Below are 19,393 nucleotides of genomic sequence, written 5' to 3' on the forward strand. Positions count from 1 at the left end.
GGTGGATTCCTCCGGTCAAAGCGAGATACCGACGGTCACACCTTGTCTATGCCGCCTCGTGTTTCATACTCGCTCAACGGAACAAACGAACGCAATGACCGCCGCCGGTAGCCACGATTAGGCTTCCTCAGGCCACAGATCGTGACGTCCCTCAAACACTCGCCAAGCCGGCACAAACCCCCATGCCCCGATCCTCACAGACATCGGCGCTGCCGCCTAACGCAGTGGCGGCGGCGACCAATAGCCGATCGGCGCTGCCGCCTAACGCAGTGGCGGCGGCGACCAATAGCCGATGCGCAGGGCGCCTCACCGCGGTGTGGTGGGTGGCAGCGCGCGGTTCTACTGCTTCTTCCCGATGGCAGTGCGGCCTCGCAGTGTGGTCCTCGCGGCACGACGGCGGTGCCCCTCGTCCAGAATAAGCAGGAACACCGAGAAGCGGGTTCGACGACCCGGCGTCCATCGTCCAGATCCGTGACCCACCGTGGAGGTTGGTCCACCCCGGGTTCCTCGCCTGCGCAGTAGATGTCCTCCCCGACCTCCAAGCCGGCGCCTCCCGCATCCTCATGAGACCTAGTGCCGCCGCCTCCAACCCACTGTCGCCACCAGGTACTCCTTATAGGCCTTTTCCCTCATCTGCACGTCCTCCTTCGCCCAGCCTTGGGGCTGTGCACGGTCCCGGACCCCGGGCCCCAGCTTGCCCCGCCCCAACCTAGGCCTCCCCTTGGCTGGGTGCTCGTGCTCCCGGCGGATGTGCGGCGGCAGCGAGGGGTGCATGTGTGCCAGCGCCGATGTCGAGGCGGATGCCGCCTCGGGGCGGGGATGGGGAGCTCATGCGAGTGCGGTGACGGGTGCGCGTGTTGGCCCTCGTGCGAGGACCGGCGGACACAGCACGGCGTCACAATGTGGTTGCGGGTTGTGCACTTGTGCACCAAGGGAACAAAGGGTGGGCGCCGCACGCCGCCGAGGACATTCACGACGGGCAGTTCGTCTGCGAGTATGCCGCTAGAATGCATCCCTCCTTAGTACCGATGAATGTTTCTTCAAAGTTGTCGATGAATGAATTCTCGATAAGTGACTTGCGAACTTACACTGGAGCACGTAAAGTCATGATTTTACATTTTTGTCAGGTGATGATGCTTGGATGCAGATAAAGTTCACCTTCAGATGGGCTTCACAATTGATCTCTGGGGCCAATGGTCTCAACATATTGCATTAGCTTTGACTCTTGTATTTGTTTCGGTTTACACTCAATTGCATCAAAGCTTCAAAGAAAATCAACTAACTTGATAATCAGTTGCTTAGAGGGCAAGAACTTGCCACTGTACCATGGCTCATGTCAAAAGCATTTTCAGTCAGGTGGGATGGATCCCTTGAAAATAACCGAAAGAATCATGCTTTTCGAGTGTAAGGTGTGGATCAGGATAATTATCTGCAGGCAATAATAATGTGCCAACATTAAAAAAAATGAGACTAATGGGGAGGAGCTCTGCGGCATTATAGAGGACACGACCGCGGTCCCACCATTGGGCTATGAGCACATCCACATAATGTGCTAACAATGATAAATAATTGAAGGAGGGTTAGGCAATTGAAGCACAATCTCCAGTTTTATCTGAACATAATCATAGCGCTTCGAGTGCGCACCAGCAGTGCACAAGCCTACTTTGTGGGTTGCTAGAAAGTCATTGCACTGTATTAGAACATTATTGTTAAAAACCGTACTTTATATACCAATGACTGGGATCACTGAAAATTCATGTGAATCCTCATCATCTTTACCTTGCATCATCTATGAGCTTCTAGAGTTTTGGATACTTCCAAAATAGCAGTTGTTGTTGGCCTATTCTATTGGTTTTGTTAGGTTGCATTAATTTTAAATCCCTTTTGAATTGTGAAATGGTGCATATAGAAGTTGTTTTTTTGGCTCGGTGGTTAGGTGTGCTTATGTTTGGTGGTCATAGCAGGAGCATGTTGACTAGATCCATTCATATTCTGAATGGCAAACCGAGCTTACTAGTTTACCATTTCTTAGTTGTTAATGTGAAAAATAAATGTTAGGCTGTAGGAGTTAGAAGGCTGATTGGAAAATTCCTTTTGTCACAAGCCTTCTTTTGTCTGGAATTTTGCGATGCACCCATGCTCGCACGAACTGATGGCGAAAAGGTACCCTTGCATTCAGAAATGTGCTCATGACCTATCACGGGATAGTTGGAAAGCAAATTAAAATCCAGCAGTGTGTATCAGGTAGTTTACCAATCTCTAAGATTTTCTGGCCAGGAAACTCTGAGTTAATCACAAGTGTGATTTTGCTCACTGTACAAACAGACATGCCTGGTAGACAAATTTAGCAACAAGTTGTTAGCACAAATAAGATCTCATGGTTAATCTAGAAAAAGGTTGATTGGATCCTACCCTGAAAGTCACATGCTTTCAGGTTCTTCACCGCAATATAGGTGAAGCATCAACCATGTCTAGGAGCTCTTCAACAACAGTCTTGGCAAGATCATTCCAGCATGACTTGTTCCTGCAATCAAATCAGTTGTAAATCAGAACATGTACCACATTCTAAGCTATCAGGACTTCATACACATCGACATTTTAGACCATCAACAAGCCTGCTTACAAGTCATCTGCCAACAACAATGTATGCTTTGGGATTGACACGTTGTCAATCTTTCTTCTGATACTCAAGAGAAGTTGATACACTGTGAACAACACAAATGATATATACTGATAAAAGGCGGAACACAGAGTAAAACTAGTCAGACTGCATTCACTATAGAAAAAGGTACTGAGATTTATTGGTTTAATCTATATGCATTGTTCATGTTCCCATTATTTTGCTGTTCAAAATTAATTTTTTGGATCTAAACGCACGAGCTAGCACCAGACCCATTCAATAGAGCATCAATTATCCGTTTCTGTCCCTTGATTGAAACCGGACTTGAATTTGCATGTTCTAAGAATGATATTGATGCTATAAAGATGTTGCTTTTTTTGGTCTAATCTAAAGGCATCTCTTTGATGGTAACCAATAGTACAAAAACGAAGTGTTGTCATGTTCATGCAAACTATGTTCATGTACTTTTAATATTGAAAAAATGTTGACACATTCGTAGATTATCTGTACTCCCTCTGTTGGAAATATAAGCACGTTTAGACCATCAAAGTAGTGATCTAAATGCTCTTATATTTCTTTACGGAGGGAGTATTTGTTTATTGGTCTAGCAGTGTCTGGACTGTTGTATCTGTTCTTAGAGCAACTCCAATGGGGCGACCCATTTCCTCCGCGGCCGTCCGTTTGGGTCGGCGCGGACAGGAAAGGCGGCCCAACGCGCTGACCCAAACGGATGCGCGTCCGTTTTTCGTCCGTGGGCGACCCATTCCAGGCCCATTTTTTAGCCTGATTTGCGTCGGCGCGGACACGCGACGGACGCGCGCTCGCTTGCCTACTCCTGTCCCCGGACCCGCTCGTCTGTGGCACATTGGCCTTCCCTCCCCCTAGCTAACAAGCAACCCTCGCCCCCGCTTCCTCCGTCACCGACGCCGCCGCCCATTTTGCCGGCGACTCTTCCAGCTGCCGCCGCCTCCACATCCGCCCAGCAACGCCGCCCCTGCCCCCAGTAGCCCGCCGCCGCCGTTTTGCCGCCGGGGAGCAAGCTGGTTCCCCACCGCTGTTTCCTCCACCGTCCTGCCGCCCCGCGACCAAGTAGACGCCTCGCTGCCCCAGCCACAGACGACCCGCACGCTCGTCGGACGCCGTCACACTCGTCGGACGCCGGCCGGGCAGCTAGCTGGTCTGTGGGCGCCGCGTCTCCCCTCGCCGGTCGTCTCCTTCTTCGATGCCCGCAAGCTGTTCGACAGTTTGCCAAGGTACGAAAATGGACTCCGCCGACGAGTTCTTTTTCCACAATTTCCTTTGCGACTCCGACGATTCGTCATCCGACGACGAGGAGGAGATATTGGCTGCCGTGTTGGTCCATCACCACCTCAACAACCAGCGGCCGTTGTTCCATGGCTCCATTCCGGGCCACCTTCCGGCGTTGAATCGTAACCGGGAGAGCGGGCATTTCCTTCTCTGGAAGGACTACTTTGATACAACAAACCCGTTGTTCAAACATCACAAATTCCGCCGCCGGTTCCGTATGAGTAGGCATGTTTTCAACCGTATTAGAGAGGGAGTGGTCGGCTATGATGACTACTTCGAGTGCAAAGAGGATGCCGTCGGCAAGATTGGTTTCTCCTCTTATCAGAAATGCACTGCCGCCATCCGAATGCTTGCATACGGAGTGCCCGGTGATCTCATTGACGAGTACGTCCGTATGAGCGAGTCTACATGCCTAGAGTCCCTGTATAAGTTCTGCAAGGCTGTGATTGCTGTGTTTGGCCCTAAGTACTTGAGAGAGCCGACAGCTGAAGATACAGCCCGTTTGTTGGCGATGAATGCTAGCAGGGGCTTCCCGGGGATGCTTGGCAGTATAGATTGCATGCACTGGGAGTGGAAGAACTGCCCTTCTCCTTGGCAAGGGCAGTATAAGGGACATGTCAGGGCTTGCACTGTCATACTAGAGGCCGTGGCTGGATCACATAATGATATCAACGTGCTTCAGCGCTCGCTGGTGTTTGCTAGGCTTGCCGAAGGCAATAGTCCACCGGTGAACTTTACTGTCAACGGCCACACCTACGACAAAGGGTATTATCTGGGTGACGGTATCTATCCTCAGTGGACCATTATTGTCAAGATAATACCCAACCCTGTCGGAGAGAAAAGGAAAAGATTTGCCCAAGAGCAAGAGAGTGCTAGAAAGGATGTCGAGCGTGCCTTTAGTGTTTTGCAATCTCGATGGGGCATCGTTCGGTATCCTGCTAATACTTGGAGCACGCAGAAACTATGGGAGGTGATGACTGCTTGTGTGATCATGCACAATATGATCGTAGAAGACGAGCGCCCGGAACGTCTGTATGATCAAGGCTTTCAGTTTCAGTGTGAGAATGTTGTGCCTGAGCATGGAGTAGCGGCAACATTTGAGCAGTTCACTCAGTTTCATGAAGACATGTGTGATTGGGAAACTCACGTGCAACTGTAAAATGATTTGGTTGAGCATATGTGGACTCATGTTGGCAACCAATAGATGTATTTTTTTATTCGTTTGCAAAACTATGTGAAACATTTTTATTTTTATTTGGCCTGTAAACTATACTATTTATTTGGGCGGACTATTTTGTTTGTTAAATTTTCATTTCACCATATGTTGAATGCAATGCAAAATTGGGCGGCCAGCCGGCCACGCCTGCACATATGGATCGGCGCGTTGGGCGCGCTGTCGACCCATATGGAAAACAGGGAGGACACCGGGCGGGCGACTGGCCCAAACGGACAAAAAGCGGACGAAATCGCCGTCCGTTTGGGTCGGCCCGTTGGAGTTGCTCTTAGTTGCCAAATAACTTCGTTGACATCTCTATTACTCCTAAAATCATAGTTTTCAGCATAACCAAAATGTGCCTTGTCCTTTTTGCTTTGTTAAGATGGATTGATGTTCCTTGCTATATCTATACACATGCACCGGCCGCTAAAATTAGCTATCAATTTTTGCTTAATCTGCGTCAGCTAACTTCAACCCAAAAGGGAGTTCAGAATAATATCAAATTGTGTCCTTTTGAATGGACTAGAATCTTTATTCAAATTTTGCAACTGATCCAGTACAACATTCAAAACCGATGAGTGGACCCTGGAAATATTTTATATTCTTTCAGGAAGAAGCTACACTACCGGACTCGCGGGCTATGCCTACGGCCCAGGGCCGTCGGCATAGGTCCTTTGCCGTCGGCATAGATCTATGCCTACGGCTGCCGTCGGCATATCCCTGTCGGCGTAGATCACGTCAGCGTAGATGTGTCAGACCGTCGGCGTAGTATAGCCGTCGGCATAGGTGCATATGCCGACGGCCGTGGGACAGCCGTCGGCATAGTTTAGCCATCGGCGTTGTTTTCCGTCTGACGGCAACGGACGGCGCCGTCAACAGCGCTGGCGATTTAGGGGACGACATGTGGCGCAGGTTTGCCGACGGCCAAGCCGTCGGCATAGATGGAAATCTATGCCGACGGCCAAGCCGTCGGCATACCTGCGCCACGTGTCGTCCCCCGCCTTCTCCTGGCGGCAGGGCTATGCCTACGGCTAATCTATGCCGACGGCTTTGCCGTAGGCATATGTCTGCCACGTGGCAGCTCCTGGTTTCTCCTGGCAGCAGGGTTATGCCTACGGCAAAGCCGTCGGCATAGTTTGCCACGTGGCAAGCCCTGGTAACTCCTGGGCGTATATATGCCGACGGCTTTGCCGTAGGCATAGTTTTTTTCCCCCTGTTTTCTCTTTTCCAATTCATTTGACAGCATTTCAAAACAGAACAATATGAAATTATGCAGAAATATGACAATTCATCATGTGAACATACTCAAGTTCATCTAAACATACTCAAGTTCACCATCATCATCTAAACATACTCAAGTTCATCACATCATCTAAAGATCATCACCGATGGAAGTTCATGAACATAAAAGTAGTGCAAGACATGAAACATGATAAAAGTAGGAATATGAAAGGCATGGCACGATGGCCACATGCACGGAATCATCAAGAAAGAGCACCCCCGCCAAAACCACCACCTCCGCCATAACGACCACTACCTCCGCCAAAAGCACCTCCTCCGCCAAAACCACTACCACCACCTCCGCCAAAACCGTCATTGCGACCACCACCACTCTGCCAGATCGGAGTGACTGGGGTCGACGGAGCAGGAGTCGAGCCACCGGTCCCCTACATGTTTCAGAAAAGATTCTAATGGTAAATATGATATGATAGTGTTTCATGAACGAGAACTAGTTTGCTAGTAGTTAGGCAAATGTACTAACCGAACCATCACTGCCTAGTGCCACCCATTCATCGAACGTGGGCACGTGTGGGGGTTCTCCCGCAGGTGGTGGTGGGGGTCCCATTTGTGGTGGATCCGTGCGGTTAGTCCAAGACGCCAACATAGCCTGAATGTTAGTTAAACAAGCAAACTAGAAGATCAGAAGGAATGAAAGTGCAAAAATTTAGGTTGGTTTTAAGAGGGCAAAACTAACCGTCATCATCTGACGGTTGTAATCATCGTTTGCCTTCACTCGTTTCAAGTACTCCCGCACCTCGAGATTCCTATGCTCGACAAACTCCTTATATGCCTACATAATTTAGGTTGTTTCTAAGTGAGCAATGCTGAAAATAAACTGAGAATGCAAGATAGAAAAAGATAAAGAGGAAGTACTTACAGCATGCTGCCGGGCTAAGGGAGTCTGTGAACGCCCCGTACTCTCTAACTGGCTCGGGTTGCTAGCCCGAAGCCGTGTGTACGAGATCGAAGGAGTGATCAAGCCATCGAAACACGGATACCGGCCATTCTTCTTCCCCTGGATGGCCACCACCGCCGTGTCGTCGATCTGAGACTGGGCGACCTCAGCAACAGGAACATCCGGATGCAACTCCTGATAGTGATGAATGTAAGACCCCAGGTGCTCCCCGGTCTTGCCGTAGTACTGGCTCTCGCCCTCCTTGCGATGACTCCGCTCGCGGGCCAGCTTCCACGACTCCATGTCTGAGAGCGGCCTCTTCAACTTGTCCTCCTACAACGACAAATAGAAGTCAGCCATACATAAGAACATGACGTAAAGAAGAACAAAAATGCATCATGCACATAGATATACCTTCATGGCCTTGAAGCCCCAGTGGTTCCTGTTTCCTTGGCCGTGTGTCCCGTCGTCTCCACGGTTAGCCCGGGCCTTGATGCTCTTGGCAGCAAACTCTGCATCGGTGCCGAGCCACCTATCCACCAAACTCGCCCATCCGTCATGCCTTCCATAGCACCAACGAGGAACAACCTATGCAAATTTTGGAAGCATGACATGTGAGCACGAAACATATAGTTGACTGCTTGAAACAATGAAAAGTTAGTAATAGTTACCATCATGAACTGCTCCTTGCTCAAGGTAAGTCGTAGCTTCTGCGCTTGAGTTTTGGGCATCTTTGGTGCAGGTAGTAGTGGTAGTACCGCGAGACGGCAACCCAGCGCACCTCGTACTGCAATTGACGAGCTTTCTTCTTCGCAGCCGCAAGCAAGACGACGTCGGCTCTGGCCTTGTGCTCGTTAAGAACTCTATAGAGTTGCTGCAATCATGCAAAAACCAGAAGCAAACAAGGCATGAGTTGAGTGATTCAATGATAAACTATGAACGAAACTGAAGACAAGTGATTCAGAAGAGAACTTACCCAAAATTTGGTGATCACGGCCTTAGCGGTCGTCCCGTACTCCGCGTTGCTGCAAGCCTCGTAGTGGGCCCAGCTCGTGGCCAAAACCCGCTGCTGCGGGTCCCTGTCTGGCCGCGGGCAGAATAGGCCAGGCCAAAACTCCTTCAACAGGACAGTGATAAGGCCGTTCGGTGAGGGGGGCCACGCACCGGAGACGCGTGCAGCCTCTTCGGACATGCCACAACACCACCCCGCATGTATGAGGCGCGGTACGACGCTCCGGTAGCATTGCTACCCCCCAGGGCCCTCGTCCCGCCTAACCCTGGAGCGGTTGACCACGAGATCTAGCCCTTTGACTTCCCACTGACGGGCTTTGACCAGTGGACCTCTCCACCCGGTTGTGTCAGGTCGGCCCAAAGGGACACCGGGGAGCAACATCCGGGCCAGACCCACAGCAAGATCCTCTCCGTGTAGATCTGACGCGTCCGTTTCCCCCTCCAGGTGCCAGCGTCGGCGCCGTCCGTGACGGGGGCCACACCCCGGAGACGCGTGCCGCCTCTTCGGACATGCCACAACACCACCCCGCATGTATGAGGCGCGGTACGACGCTCCGGTGGCATTGCTACCCCCCAGGGCCCCCGTCCCGGCTAACCCTGTAGCGGTTGACCACGAGATCTAGCCCTTTGACTTCCCACTGACGGGCTTTGACCAGTGGACCTCTCCACCCGGTTGTGTCAGGTCGGCCCAAAGGGACACCGGGGAGCAACATCCGGGCCAGACCCACAGCAAGATCCTCTCCGTGTAGATCCGACGCGTCCGTTTCCCCCTCCAGGTGCCGGCGGCGGCGCCGTCCGTGAGGGGGGCCACGCACCGGAGACGCGTGCGGCCTCTTCAGACATGCCACAACACCACCCCGCATGTATGAGGGCCCGGTACGACGCTCCGGTGGCATTGCTACCCCCTAGGGCCCCCGTTCCGGCTAACCCTGTAGCGTTTGACCACGGGATCTAGCCCTTTGACTTTGCACGGACGGGCTTTGACCAGTGGACCTCTCCACCCGGTTGTGTCAGGTCCGCCCAGAGGGACACCAGGGAGCAACATCTGGGCCAAACCCACAGCTAAATCCACTCCGTGTAGACCCGATGCGGTAGTTTCCCCCCTCCAGGTGCCGGCGGCGGCGCCGTCCGTGAGGGGGGCCACGCACCGGAGACGCGTGCAGCCTCTTCAGACATGCCACAACACCACCCCGCATGTATGAGGGCCCGGTACGATGCCCCGGTGGCATTGCTACCCCCCAGGGCCCCCGTCCCGCCTAACCCTGGAGCGGTTGACTACGGGATCTAGCCCTTTGATTTTGCACGGATGGGCTTTGACCAGTGGACCTCTCCACCCGGTTGTGTCGGGTCGGCCTAGAGGGACACCGGGGAGCAACATCTGGGCCAAACCCACAGCAAGATCCACTCCGTGTAGACCCGATGCGATAGTTTCCCCCCTCCAGGTGCCGGCGGCGGCGCCGTCCGTGAGGGGGGCCACGCACCGGAGACGCGTGCGGCCTCTTCGGACATGCCACAACACCACCCCGCATGTATGAGGGCCCGGTACGACTCTCCGGTGGCATTGCTACCCCTCAGGGCCCCCGTCCCGCCTAACCCTGGAGCGGTTGACCACGGGATCTAGCCCTTTGACTTTGCACGGATGGGCTTTGACCAGTGGACCTCTCCACCCGGTTGTGTCGGGTCGGCCCAGAGGGACACCGAGGAGCAACATCTAGGCCAAACCCACAGCTAAATCCACTCCGTGTAGACCCGATGCGGTAGTTTCCCCCCTCTAGGTGCCGGCGGCTGCGCCGTCCGTGAGGGGGACCACGCACCGGAGACGCGTGCGGCCTCTTCGGACATGCCACAACACCACCCCGCATGTATGAGGACCTGGTACGATGCTCCGGTGGCATTGGTACCCCCAGGGCCCCCGTCCCGCCTAACCCTGGAGCAGTTGACTACGAGATCTAGCCCTTTGACTTCCCACTGACGGGCTTTGACCAGTGGACCTCTCCACCCGGTTGTGTTGGGTCGGCCTAGAGGGACACCGGGGAGCAACATCTGGGCCAAACCCACAGCAAGATCCACTCTGTGTAGACCCGATGCGGTAGTTTCCCCCCTCCAGATGCCGGCGGCGGCGCCGTCCGTGAGGGGGGCCACGCACCGGAGACGCGTGCCGCCTCTTCGGACATGCCACAACACCACCCCGCATGTATGAGGGCCCGGTACGACGCTCCGGTGGCATTGCTACCCCTCAGGGCCCCCGTCCCGCCTAACCCTGGAGCGGTTGACCACGGGATCTAGCCCTTTGACTTTGCACGGATGGGCTTTGACCAGTGGACCTCTCCACCCGGTTGTGTCGGGTCAGCCCAGAGGGACACCGGGGAGCAACATCTGGGCCTAACCCACAGCTAAATCCACTCCGTCTAGACCCGATGCGGTAGTTTCCCCCCTCCAGGTGCCGGCGGCGGCGCCGTCCGTGAGGGGGGCCACGCACCGGAGACGCGTGCGGCCTCTTCGGACATGCCACAACACCACCCCGCATGTATGAGGGCCCGATACGATGCTCCGGTGGCAATGCTACCCCCCAGGGCCCCCGTCCCGCCTAACCCTAGAGCGGTTGACCACGGGATCTAGCCCTTTGACTTTGCACGGATGGGCTTTGACCAGTGAACCTCTCCACCCGGTTGTGTCGGGTCGGCCCAGAGGGACACCGGGGAGCAACATCTGGGCTAAACCCACAGCTAAATCCACTCCGTGTAGACCCGATGCGGTAGTTTCCCCCCTCCAGGTGCCGGCGGCGGCGCCGTCCGTGAGGGGGGCCACGCATCGGAGACGCGTGCGGCCTCTTCGGACATGCCACAACACCACCCCGCATGTATGAGGCGCGGTATGACGCTATGGTGGCATTGCTACCCCCCAGGGCCCCCGTCCCGCCTAACCCTGGAGCGGTTGACCACGAGATCTAGCCCTTTGACTTCCCACTGACGGGCTTTGACCAGTGGACCTCTCCACCCGGTTGTGTCAGGTCGGCCCAAAGGGACACCGGGGAGCAACATCCGGGCCAGACCCACAGCATGATCCTCTCCGTGTAGATCCGACGCGTCCGTTTCCCCCTCCAGGTACCAGCGTCGGCACCGTCCGTGACGGGGGCCACACCCCGGAGACGCGTGCCGCCTCTTCGGACATGCCACAACACCACCCCGCATGTATGAGGGCCCGGTACGACGCTCCGGTGGCATTGCTACCCCCCAGGGCCCCCGTCCCGGCTAACCCTGTAGCGTTTGACCACGGGATCTATCCCTTTGACTTTGCACGGACGGGCTTTGACCAGTGGACCTCTCCACCCGGTTGTGTCAGGTCCGCCCATAAGGACACCCGGGAGCAACATCCGGGCCAAACCCACAGATACATCCACTCCATGTAGACCCGACGCGTCCGTTCCCCCCCTCCAGGTGCCGGCGGCGGCGCCGTCCGTGACGGGGCCACACCCCGGAGATGCGTGCCGCCTCTTCGGACATGGCATAACACCATCTGATTGTGGTAGGTCATCCGATATATATGAACACTTGGAGCAAAGTCCCCTTCGTATAGACCCGATGCGGTTGTTCCCCATTCCAGTTGCCGGCTGGCGGCGGCACCGTTCGTGAGGGGGGTCACACCGCTCTGTACAGAACCGAAAAATAATGTATGTATGCTTATTAACACATACTGTATGTAAGTTAGTTAAATAATAATAATAAAGAAAACAGTGAAGAAAAAGAAAAAAAAACTATATGTATTCTTATTAACACATACTATATGCTTATTAACACATACTATATGTATGCTTATTAACACAATCTATATGTATGCTTATTAACACATACTGTATGCTTAATAATAATAATAATAATAATAATAATAATAATAATAATACTATATGGGAAAAGGAAGAAAAGAGAAAAAAAACTATGCCGACGGCAAAGCCGTCGGCATAGCTGCGGCAGGGCAGATTGACAGCGCCGCGGATCGATGACGTGTCAGCTATGCCGACGGCTGCCGTCGGCATATGTCCTGGTCGGTGCGCTCTGGATCGGTGACGTGTCACCCGTATCTATGCCGACGGCCACCCGTCACGGCCGTCGGCATAGATTTGACGTCGTTAGCCGGCCGTGATGAGTGTTGTCGGCGGGCCCGCACCTATGCCGACGGCCTATATATGCCGACGGCTGCTGTAGGCGTAGTCTGGGATAAGCCGACGGCTGCTATGTGTCGACGGCTACTGTCGGCGTAGACGGGGATAGCCCGACGGCCATTGTACGCCGACGGCCAGGACCTAGCTGTCGGCATAGCTCGGGTTAGGCCGACGGTGGCCGTCGGCATACATTTGGCTGTCGGCTTAGAGCCCTGTTCAGGTAGTGCTAAGTCTATTGGCCAGCTCTGAAACAAAAGATTCGTAAAATTCTTGGTTGTTGTTGCGAAGCTGGTGAAAGATTGCTTGGTGCTAAGTAGATGCCCAATGACACATTGTGGAAGCATCTATTCCAGAGTTGATCTCTGGATGTTGTATCTACATCTTCATAAAGGAAGCTGTCATCTATTTTTCCTTTTAGTTCCACCAAAGCCATGATTGAGAATGTTTTTTAGGCAATTATAATTTTTTATTAGATTTTGGCAGTTTGTACATATTCGTGTCTTGTGAATGTAGAACATGTGCATAATAAACTGTAAACTTCATTGCAACAAATTAGAGAGACTATGTTGAATGTTCTTGTGCATTTGTAAAAAAAAATCTCATGATAACTATGTGTCCATAAAACAAGCACTTCTTCACTGTTAACTGCATCACAATATGATGTTTACCCACATGTCTTGCATTGTTTTCCATCAGAGAAACATGTCTTTTATTTCCTTTTGAGCTGCAAAGCAGTTAGATAACCAAGGCAATCCAATTACAATCGACAATATCATGACTGTTATCGCTTCCACGAATAAAGGGAACACACCGAGCTAAAAGAAGAACGGCGCGGCAACTCGCGCCTATGCTTCTAGTTTAAACTAAGCTGACCATTTCTGCATGCATTGCAATAATGTACACAGTTGTCAGGTTCTAGCTAACAGTATAGCACACTCATCACCTGACATATGTGGTAGCCAATTTAAACTAATAAAAAAACAGTATAGCACACTCATACAAAAGCAAGCCACTTAAACTAAAGAGTGAATTCTGTTTTTCACCCTCGATTTCGACACTTTTGACAATATAATAATTACCCCATTTAGTGGACTTTCATTCTCTTAACCACACTTAGCAAAAGTGTTGCCATAATTTACTCCGTTTAAAATTTTGTGAGCATTTATGGCTTCCAGTTATAAGGTCCAACTGGCATGCCACATCGGCGGGTTCTTTTTCTGATGGTTTTTCTCATAGTTTTAAATAGCACGCTATGCCTCTTAACGGCAGACCACTTCTAAGCACTCTAGCGCACTATTTAAGATGTGTGTTCATATTTTTGACCAAAGCCCCTTAGTGCAGGACCTCCTTTAAACGCTATAGCGGACTATTTAAAATTATGACTTTTTTTGCACACCGAACCGCATCGCCTAGCTTCTCCCCACCTGGCCAGGCTCGATATGATTGCAGCAAAGCAGCTCGGCAGCGCCCGATGGTCAAGTCGCCCAGGTTGGGCCGCACCACGCTGGCCTCCATTACTCAGGACATGCATCACTCACATTCGAAATTTCGAATTGCATGCATGATCCTGCCCTAGTTTGGCCCAAAACTATTGTCTCCTTTGTTAGGAGGGGTAGGACGATGTAGGCAATGAGCGGCAATCAAGCAAGGCATGACCGTTGGTGATCGTTTGAGCGAGCGGCGGCCAGTACGGCAAGCATCTCCCCTCCCATGCATGTTCGTATCCTCTATTTCTCACCCCTCGTGATTATGTTTTTTGTGGCTAGATTTTCTCTCGGTCTGGAATGCATATTAGAAAGGTTTAGCCTACTCGTTTTCAATTCGAAGAAGTATTGTGATGCGATGACTGTACTTGATCAGCGCGGCATGTTCCCATTGAAGAAATTATAGGAGAAATTGTTACTGAAATAATCTGAAATCATGTATGTTTTTTTCTTCAGTATTATCATATACAGCCTTAAGTATGCATGATTCTATGGATAAGATTAGAAGCGGTGTAAATATACTACTTCACTAACTCTGATGCAGCACATATATGAATGCCTAGTCAAGCATGAACTAGGAACTAGTTAAATGATGCTTGATAAGTTTTCTTTCCCGTGGTAGCAAATATGTTGACCGTTAGAGAGTTAGTATATTTTTCGCAAGCATCACCTCCTTGTGGTCATCGTGGTTGATCGTCACTGTCACTGTCACTAGAAAGTACTCAGTGTCGGGGCTGGCCAGCAATTGATATCTAGAGCCAGGTTGATCTTCTAATAACAGAAGGCCATGGCCGACATGGAGATCGTGGAAGTATTTGACGCGGCTAAAGTACTTGCCGAGCCCGATATATCATACCCAGGATTTGACCGCGAGAACTTCGAGGTCTGAAAGACCCTCATGGAGTGTCGTCTTCACGCCAACGAGCTATGGGACTCGGTCGATCCAGGAGGCGATGCGTTCAAAAAGGAGGGAGTCGAGCACCGCAAGTATCGGCAGGAGGCATCGGTGATTTATTCGGTGATGCCGAAGGATGTCCTCCAACATTTGATCGCCGAAGAAACGGCGAAGGAGACGTGGGATACCTTGAAGTTCATGTTTGAGGGACACACCCGCGTCAAGCAAGCCAATCTCCAACTATCCTAAGGAACTATGAGACTTTAGTCATGAGCGACGAAGAGACCATGGACGCGTTCGCTTCACAGGTAGTAACTATCGTCAATCGGATTTGCGCACATGGAGAAAACCTCATGGAGACCTTGGTTGTCCCTCTGTTCTTGCGCAACCCCTACTCGGTACCTACAAATTGTCACGGCGATCGAGTAGTGTGTCAATCTCGCGACTCTCTCCATCGACAATCTCGGCGGACGGTACAAGGCTCATGATAAGCATATGCGGGACGATGAAAATTTGATGCTCACAAAGCCGCAATGGATCGCTCTATCGAAGGAAAAACAAGGTAGATCCAAAGGCAGCAGCAAGAAGAAGGAGAAGCAACATTCGGCAAGAAAGAATTTCGCCGACTCGGACGGCGACTCAGGCGACCAGACTGCACCACCAATGAGAAGAAATATTGACATCAGGAAAGTGAGGTGTCATAATTGTGATTTCCTCGGTCACTTCAAAGCTGACTGCGAGGAAGCACCGAAGCGGAAGGTGCTCATGGCCAAGCAAGGCGATGATGGAGACATGATGTAGATGTTTAAACTTGTGGATAAGGAGGATCCAGACTCTCAAGCGTTGACTAAAGAAATTGTCGAGCTTGCGGAAGAAAATGGTTGCCATCGTTATCATGGTTCGGAAACTCTTGTCGATGCTACGGATGCGGGGATGATTCCGAAACTTACGTTAATGCTACAGGCGTAAGTGCTATTTTTGCTGGGGCGGAAGCAACGAAAGCTTCGTGTGCTGGATCGTGAGTCTTTGTGCTGGTCGACTGGAGAAGTGGCCGGTAGATGGATGCAAAAGCGACGTAAAGTTTTGCTCCGGGCAAAGAAGTGGCGTCAGAAGGCGCGAGAAGACAATGATAAGAGACGGGTATGCATGATCGCGTCCTCAGGAAAGTCTGACACGCGGCTAGCTGCATCGACCCCGGATCTTCGCTGCCGGCATGCTGGCTGCAGAAGAGATGGGAGAGGCGGTTTAGATGCAGTGTTTGGTGTTGGACTGCCTTTTGGCTGTTTGGCGTCATGCCGGTTGTCTGTAGTCCGCCGATGCTTGTGTGCAGTATGCCGCGGCCGCCGGAGCCGTGCTTTGCTCCTTTTTTGTGGTGGATGTGGAGCAGGGGTCCTGGATCTGGCGTTTTCTGCTCCAATAAGCACGAGCTCGCAGGTGCAAGCTGATTTGGAGTTCTTCCCAGCCTTCCTTCTGCTGTCGTGGTGATGGGAAGAGGTAGGATGAGAGACCCGGACTCGGTCTTGTCTCCTGGAGTGGTGCATCGCCGGATCCCAGCTTCCGGTGTAGGTTTTGGTGTCTCCTAATCTGGGAAAGGGCTTCTGGCTCAGATCCGGATGAAGCTGATGGGAATCCTGAGCACATATCGATGGTGGTTTTGAAGGAGCTACGGCACCCTTGTTGGCCTGCCGGTATCCTCCAACGAGCCGTCGAATCCGCTGGCCGAATGGGTGGAATTTGAAGACGCAAATACAAAGAAGTATTGGCGTCATTGTATGAATGAAGAGTTGGGGTCGATCCACGACAACAATGCATGGGAGCTTGTGGATCTTTCTGACAATGAAAAAGCCATGGATGGGTATTCAAGATCAAGGAACATGCTGAAGGAAATTGTGTGAAGCACAAAGCAAGGCTAGTAGCCAAAAGATACATGTAAGAGGAGTGTGTGGACTTTGAAGAAGTGTTCGTTCTCATTGCAAAGATGAAATCGGTGAGATTACTCATAGCTCCCGCGGCTCAGGAATTATGGAGGATAGATCACATAGATGTAAAATCCACATTTTTGATTGCCAAGTTGGAAGGAGATGTGCATGTGCATCAGCCGCCGGGATTCATCAAAGAGGGAGATGAGCACAAGGTACTGAACCTATACAAAGCCTTGTACGGGCTACAACAAGACACGCGGACGTGTAACATCAAACTTGATCAGACATTGATTTCTCTTGGATTTGAGAAAACCCCACTAGAGCATGCAATGTTCGAGCGAAGTGAAGGAAAGGATCGTCTACTAGTTGGCATCTACGTTGATGACCTATTGACTACGAGAGAATATAAAGAGGTGGCAAAGTTCAATCTACAAATGAAGGAGCTTTTCGAGATGGATGAACTAGGGCTATTAAGTTACTACCTTGGGATCGAGGTACAACAAGAGCCAAAAGGGATCACACTATGCAAGAAGGCATACACAAGAAAGGTACTCGAAAGCCATAACAAGAAAAATTGCATTCCACTTGATGTTCCAATGGAACATCGTCTGAAACTGAGCTGGAAGAGTAAAGCAATGGCGGTTGATGTAATAGAGTATATTGCAGCTCTGCCGCGGTGTGTCGTCAATAGGGGGAATTGGGACTAGGGCAAGTGGGGCTATAGCCCCAGCCCCCAAGCGTGGCCCAGCTAGTACTTATACTTCTAGTGGTATTTTTCTTATAATTTCAGCCTTGCAATCCGAGCCGAGGCTTTCAGCCCACTGTCTCCACCTCAATATTCAATCATCTCGCTCGATTGGCAAAATCTCACCCGATCTTCCTCAAGAAAAAAAGAAGAAGAAGATGTAGCCAGACCTCGCTTAGGCCGACTCGTTTACCCTCGCCAATTCCCTACGGACCTGTTGCCACCCGGTTTGGCGCTTGGATAATCTCACCACAGAGCAGCTCCTCCTGCCCCGGCTGCGCCCTGACCTGCTGGCGGTTTCCTGTTCTGCTTCCAGCCTTCCAGCCTCCCTCTACCAAACGATTTGACAGGTAATTTCTGATTTCTATCATTGTTCCTTCCAGTAGCTTTTTTCTCGGGCAACGCTACGCGTCGGCCGGTGGATAATCTGAGAAGATCCGCCACCTCATCAGCCGTTGGATGGAGTGCCAGAGTAGCCGTCTGAGAAGATCCGCCGCCTCAATAAGCTCAATCTTACGCTCAAGCTTCTACAACAACAGTCTTGTTGCAATCTCCCTCCGACTGTTTTTTTTTTCTGCAACAGGAGCCTTATTGCGCTTGGGTTTATGCAACAAGGAGCTTGTTGCAAAAAAAATCGACGGGTTTTTCCTCCGATATTAGCAACATGAGACTTGATGCACTCTACCTTCTGCAACAAGAACCTTGTTGCAGAATTTTTGCAACCCGTTTTTCTGTTCGATCACTGTAACAAGAGCTTAGTTGCAGAGAGCCTTCTGCAACAAGAGCCTTGTTGCAAAATCTTTTCTGCAGCGAGAAGGATAGCGCGGCCATGGATGAGTGGGGAGCGCCACCGGATATGAGAGAGAGAGAGAGAGGCGGAGGGGATGGAGATCGGGTAAGAAGAAAAAATGGTGTACCGGCCGGTAGGCGAGGAGATAAGCTTGAGAAAGGGGAAGTGGTTACCTTGATGTGCCCATAATGCCACGTGTAGAGAAGAGGAGGCGGCGGACGTGGAGTCTGCTTTCAGCCGGCTGAATAATAGTATTTCCCTTTTTTCTCCCCCGCAAAAAGTAGCTTTTTTCTATAAGTGAAATATATAAATTTAGTCAATATTCTGTTAGCAACATGAAATTTGAAATCCAAGATGCAAATGGCTTGTGCAGTTTTATTTTATAAAATTTAGTAAGAGCAATTGACTTAATCTATATATAGTATCGTACAATTAAATACTCGGTTTTATGTTTGTTTACAACTGTAGGTCCTTCTACTATTTCAGCAGAAGAAATAAAGACATCAAATGAAGCTAGTCTTCATTTAATTTGGTACTAACATTTGCAATGATGCATTTTAGCAAACTGCTTTTATTGAACTTGCTCTCATGATAGTAATGAATCCATTTTTCACGGACTGAGCGACCCGTCATCAATGCTCTGCAGCTTACTTCTTGCCTCCTATGCACAAGATAGTAAGTTTGCATGCCCCCCCCCCTCTCTCTCTCTTGTGTACTGCTTGTACACACTCCTTACCTATCAATGAAAAGATATGCATCCTAGCGTATTCGCAAAAAAAAATCCATTTTTCATTCTTAATGTGAAATTGTGGCGTATTAGTGACATACAATGGTATGTATATAATTTGGTGTTATTTATAGCAGCTTAGGTTTAGCCCTAGGCTTTGAGAAATCCTGGCTCTGCCTCTGGTCATCGTCGTTGATCGTCACTGAAAAGTACTCAGTGTCGGGGCTGGGCCAACAACTGTTTGGCATGCAGAAAAGTGATCAAAAAATTTCCGCTGATGTGGCATGCCAGGTAGACCTTACAATTCGGACCCATCTGTCAGAACACTCATAAAATTTTA

General features: G+C 50.9%; 1 protein-coding gene and 1 long non-coding RNA gene across 2 annotated transcripts; one reads left to right on the forward strand and one right to left on the reverse strand.

Annotated features, from left to right (window-relative positions):
- Window positions 1-3,881: 3,881 nt before the first annotated feature.
- LOC147981557 (uncharacterized) lies at window positions 3,882-5,087 on the forward strand. Its single transcript, XM_087516000.1, has one exon. The coding sequence runs from the start codon at window positions 3,882-3,884 to the stop codon at window positions 5,085-5,087; it is 1,206 nt and encodes a 401-aa protein (XP_087372126.1).
- A 1,630-nt stretch (window positions 5,088-6,717) lies between these two features.
- LOC147981558 (uncharacterized) lies at window positions 6,718-7,274 on the reverse strand. Its single transcript, XR_015599924.1, has 3 exons — window positions 7,120-7,274; window positions 6,907-7,032; window positions 6,718-6,811 (listed from the first exon to the last, which is right to left on the reverse strand). It is a non-coding gene; the product is annotated as an uncharacterized LOC147981558 (long non-coding RNA).
- Between the last annotated feature and the right edge of the window lie 12,119 nt (window positions 7,275-19,393).

The sequence above is a fragment of the Triticum urartu genome, chromosome 3A (genome assembly GCF_056163025.1).
Source record: "Triticum urartu cultivar PI428250 chromosome 3A, HENAU_Tu73, whole genome shotgun sequence".
Lineage (NCBI taxonomy): Eukaryota > Viridiplantae > Streptophyta > Magnoliopsida > Poales > Poaceae > Triticum > Triticum urartu.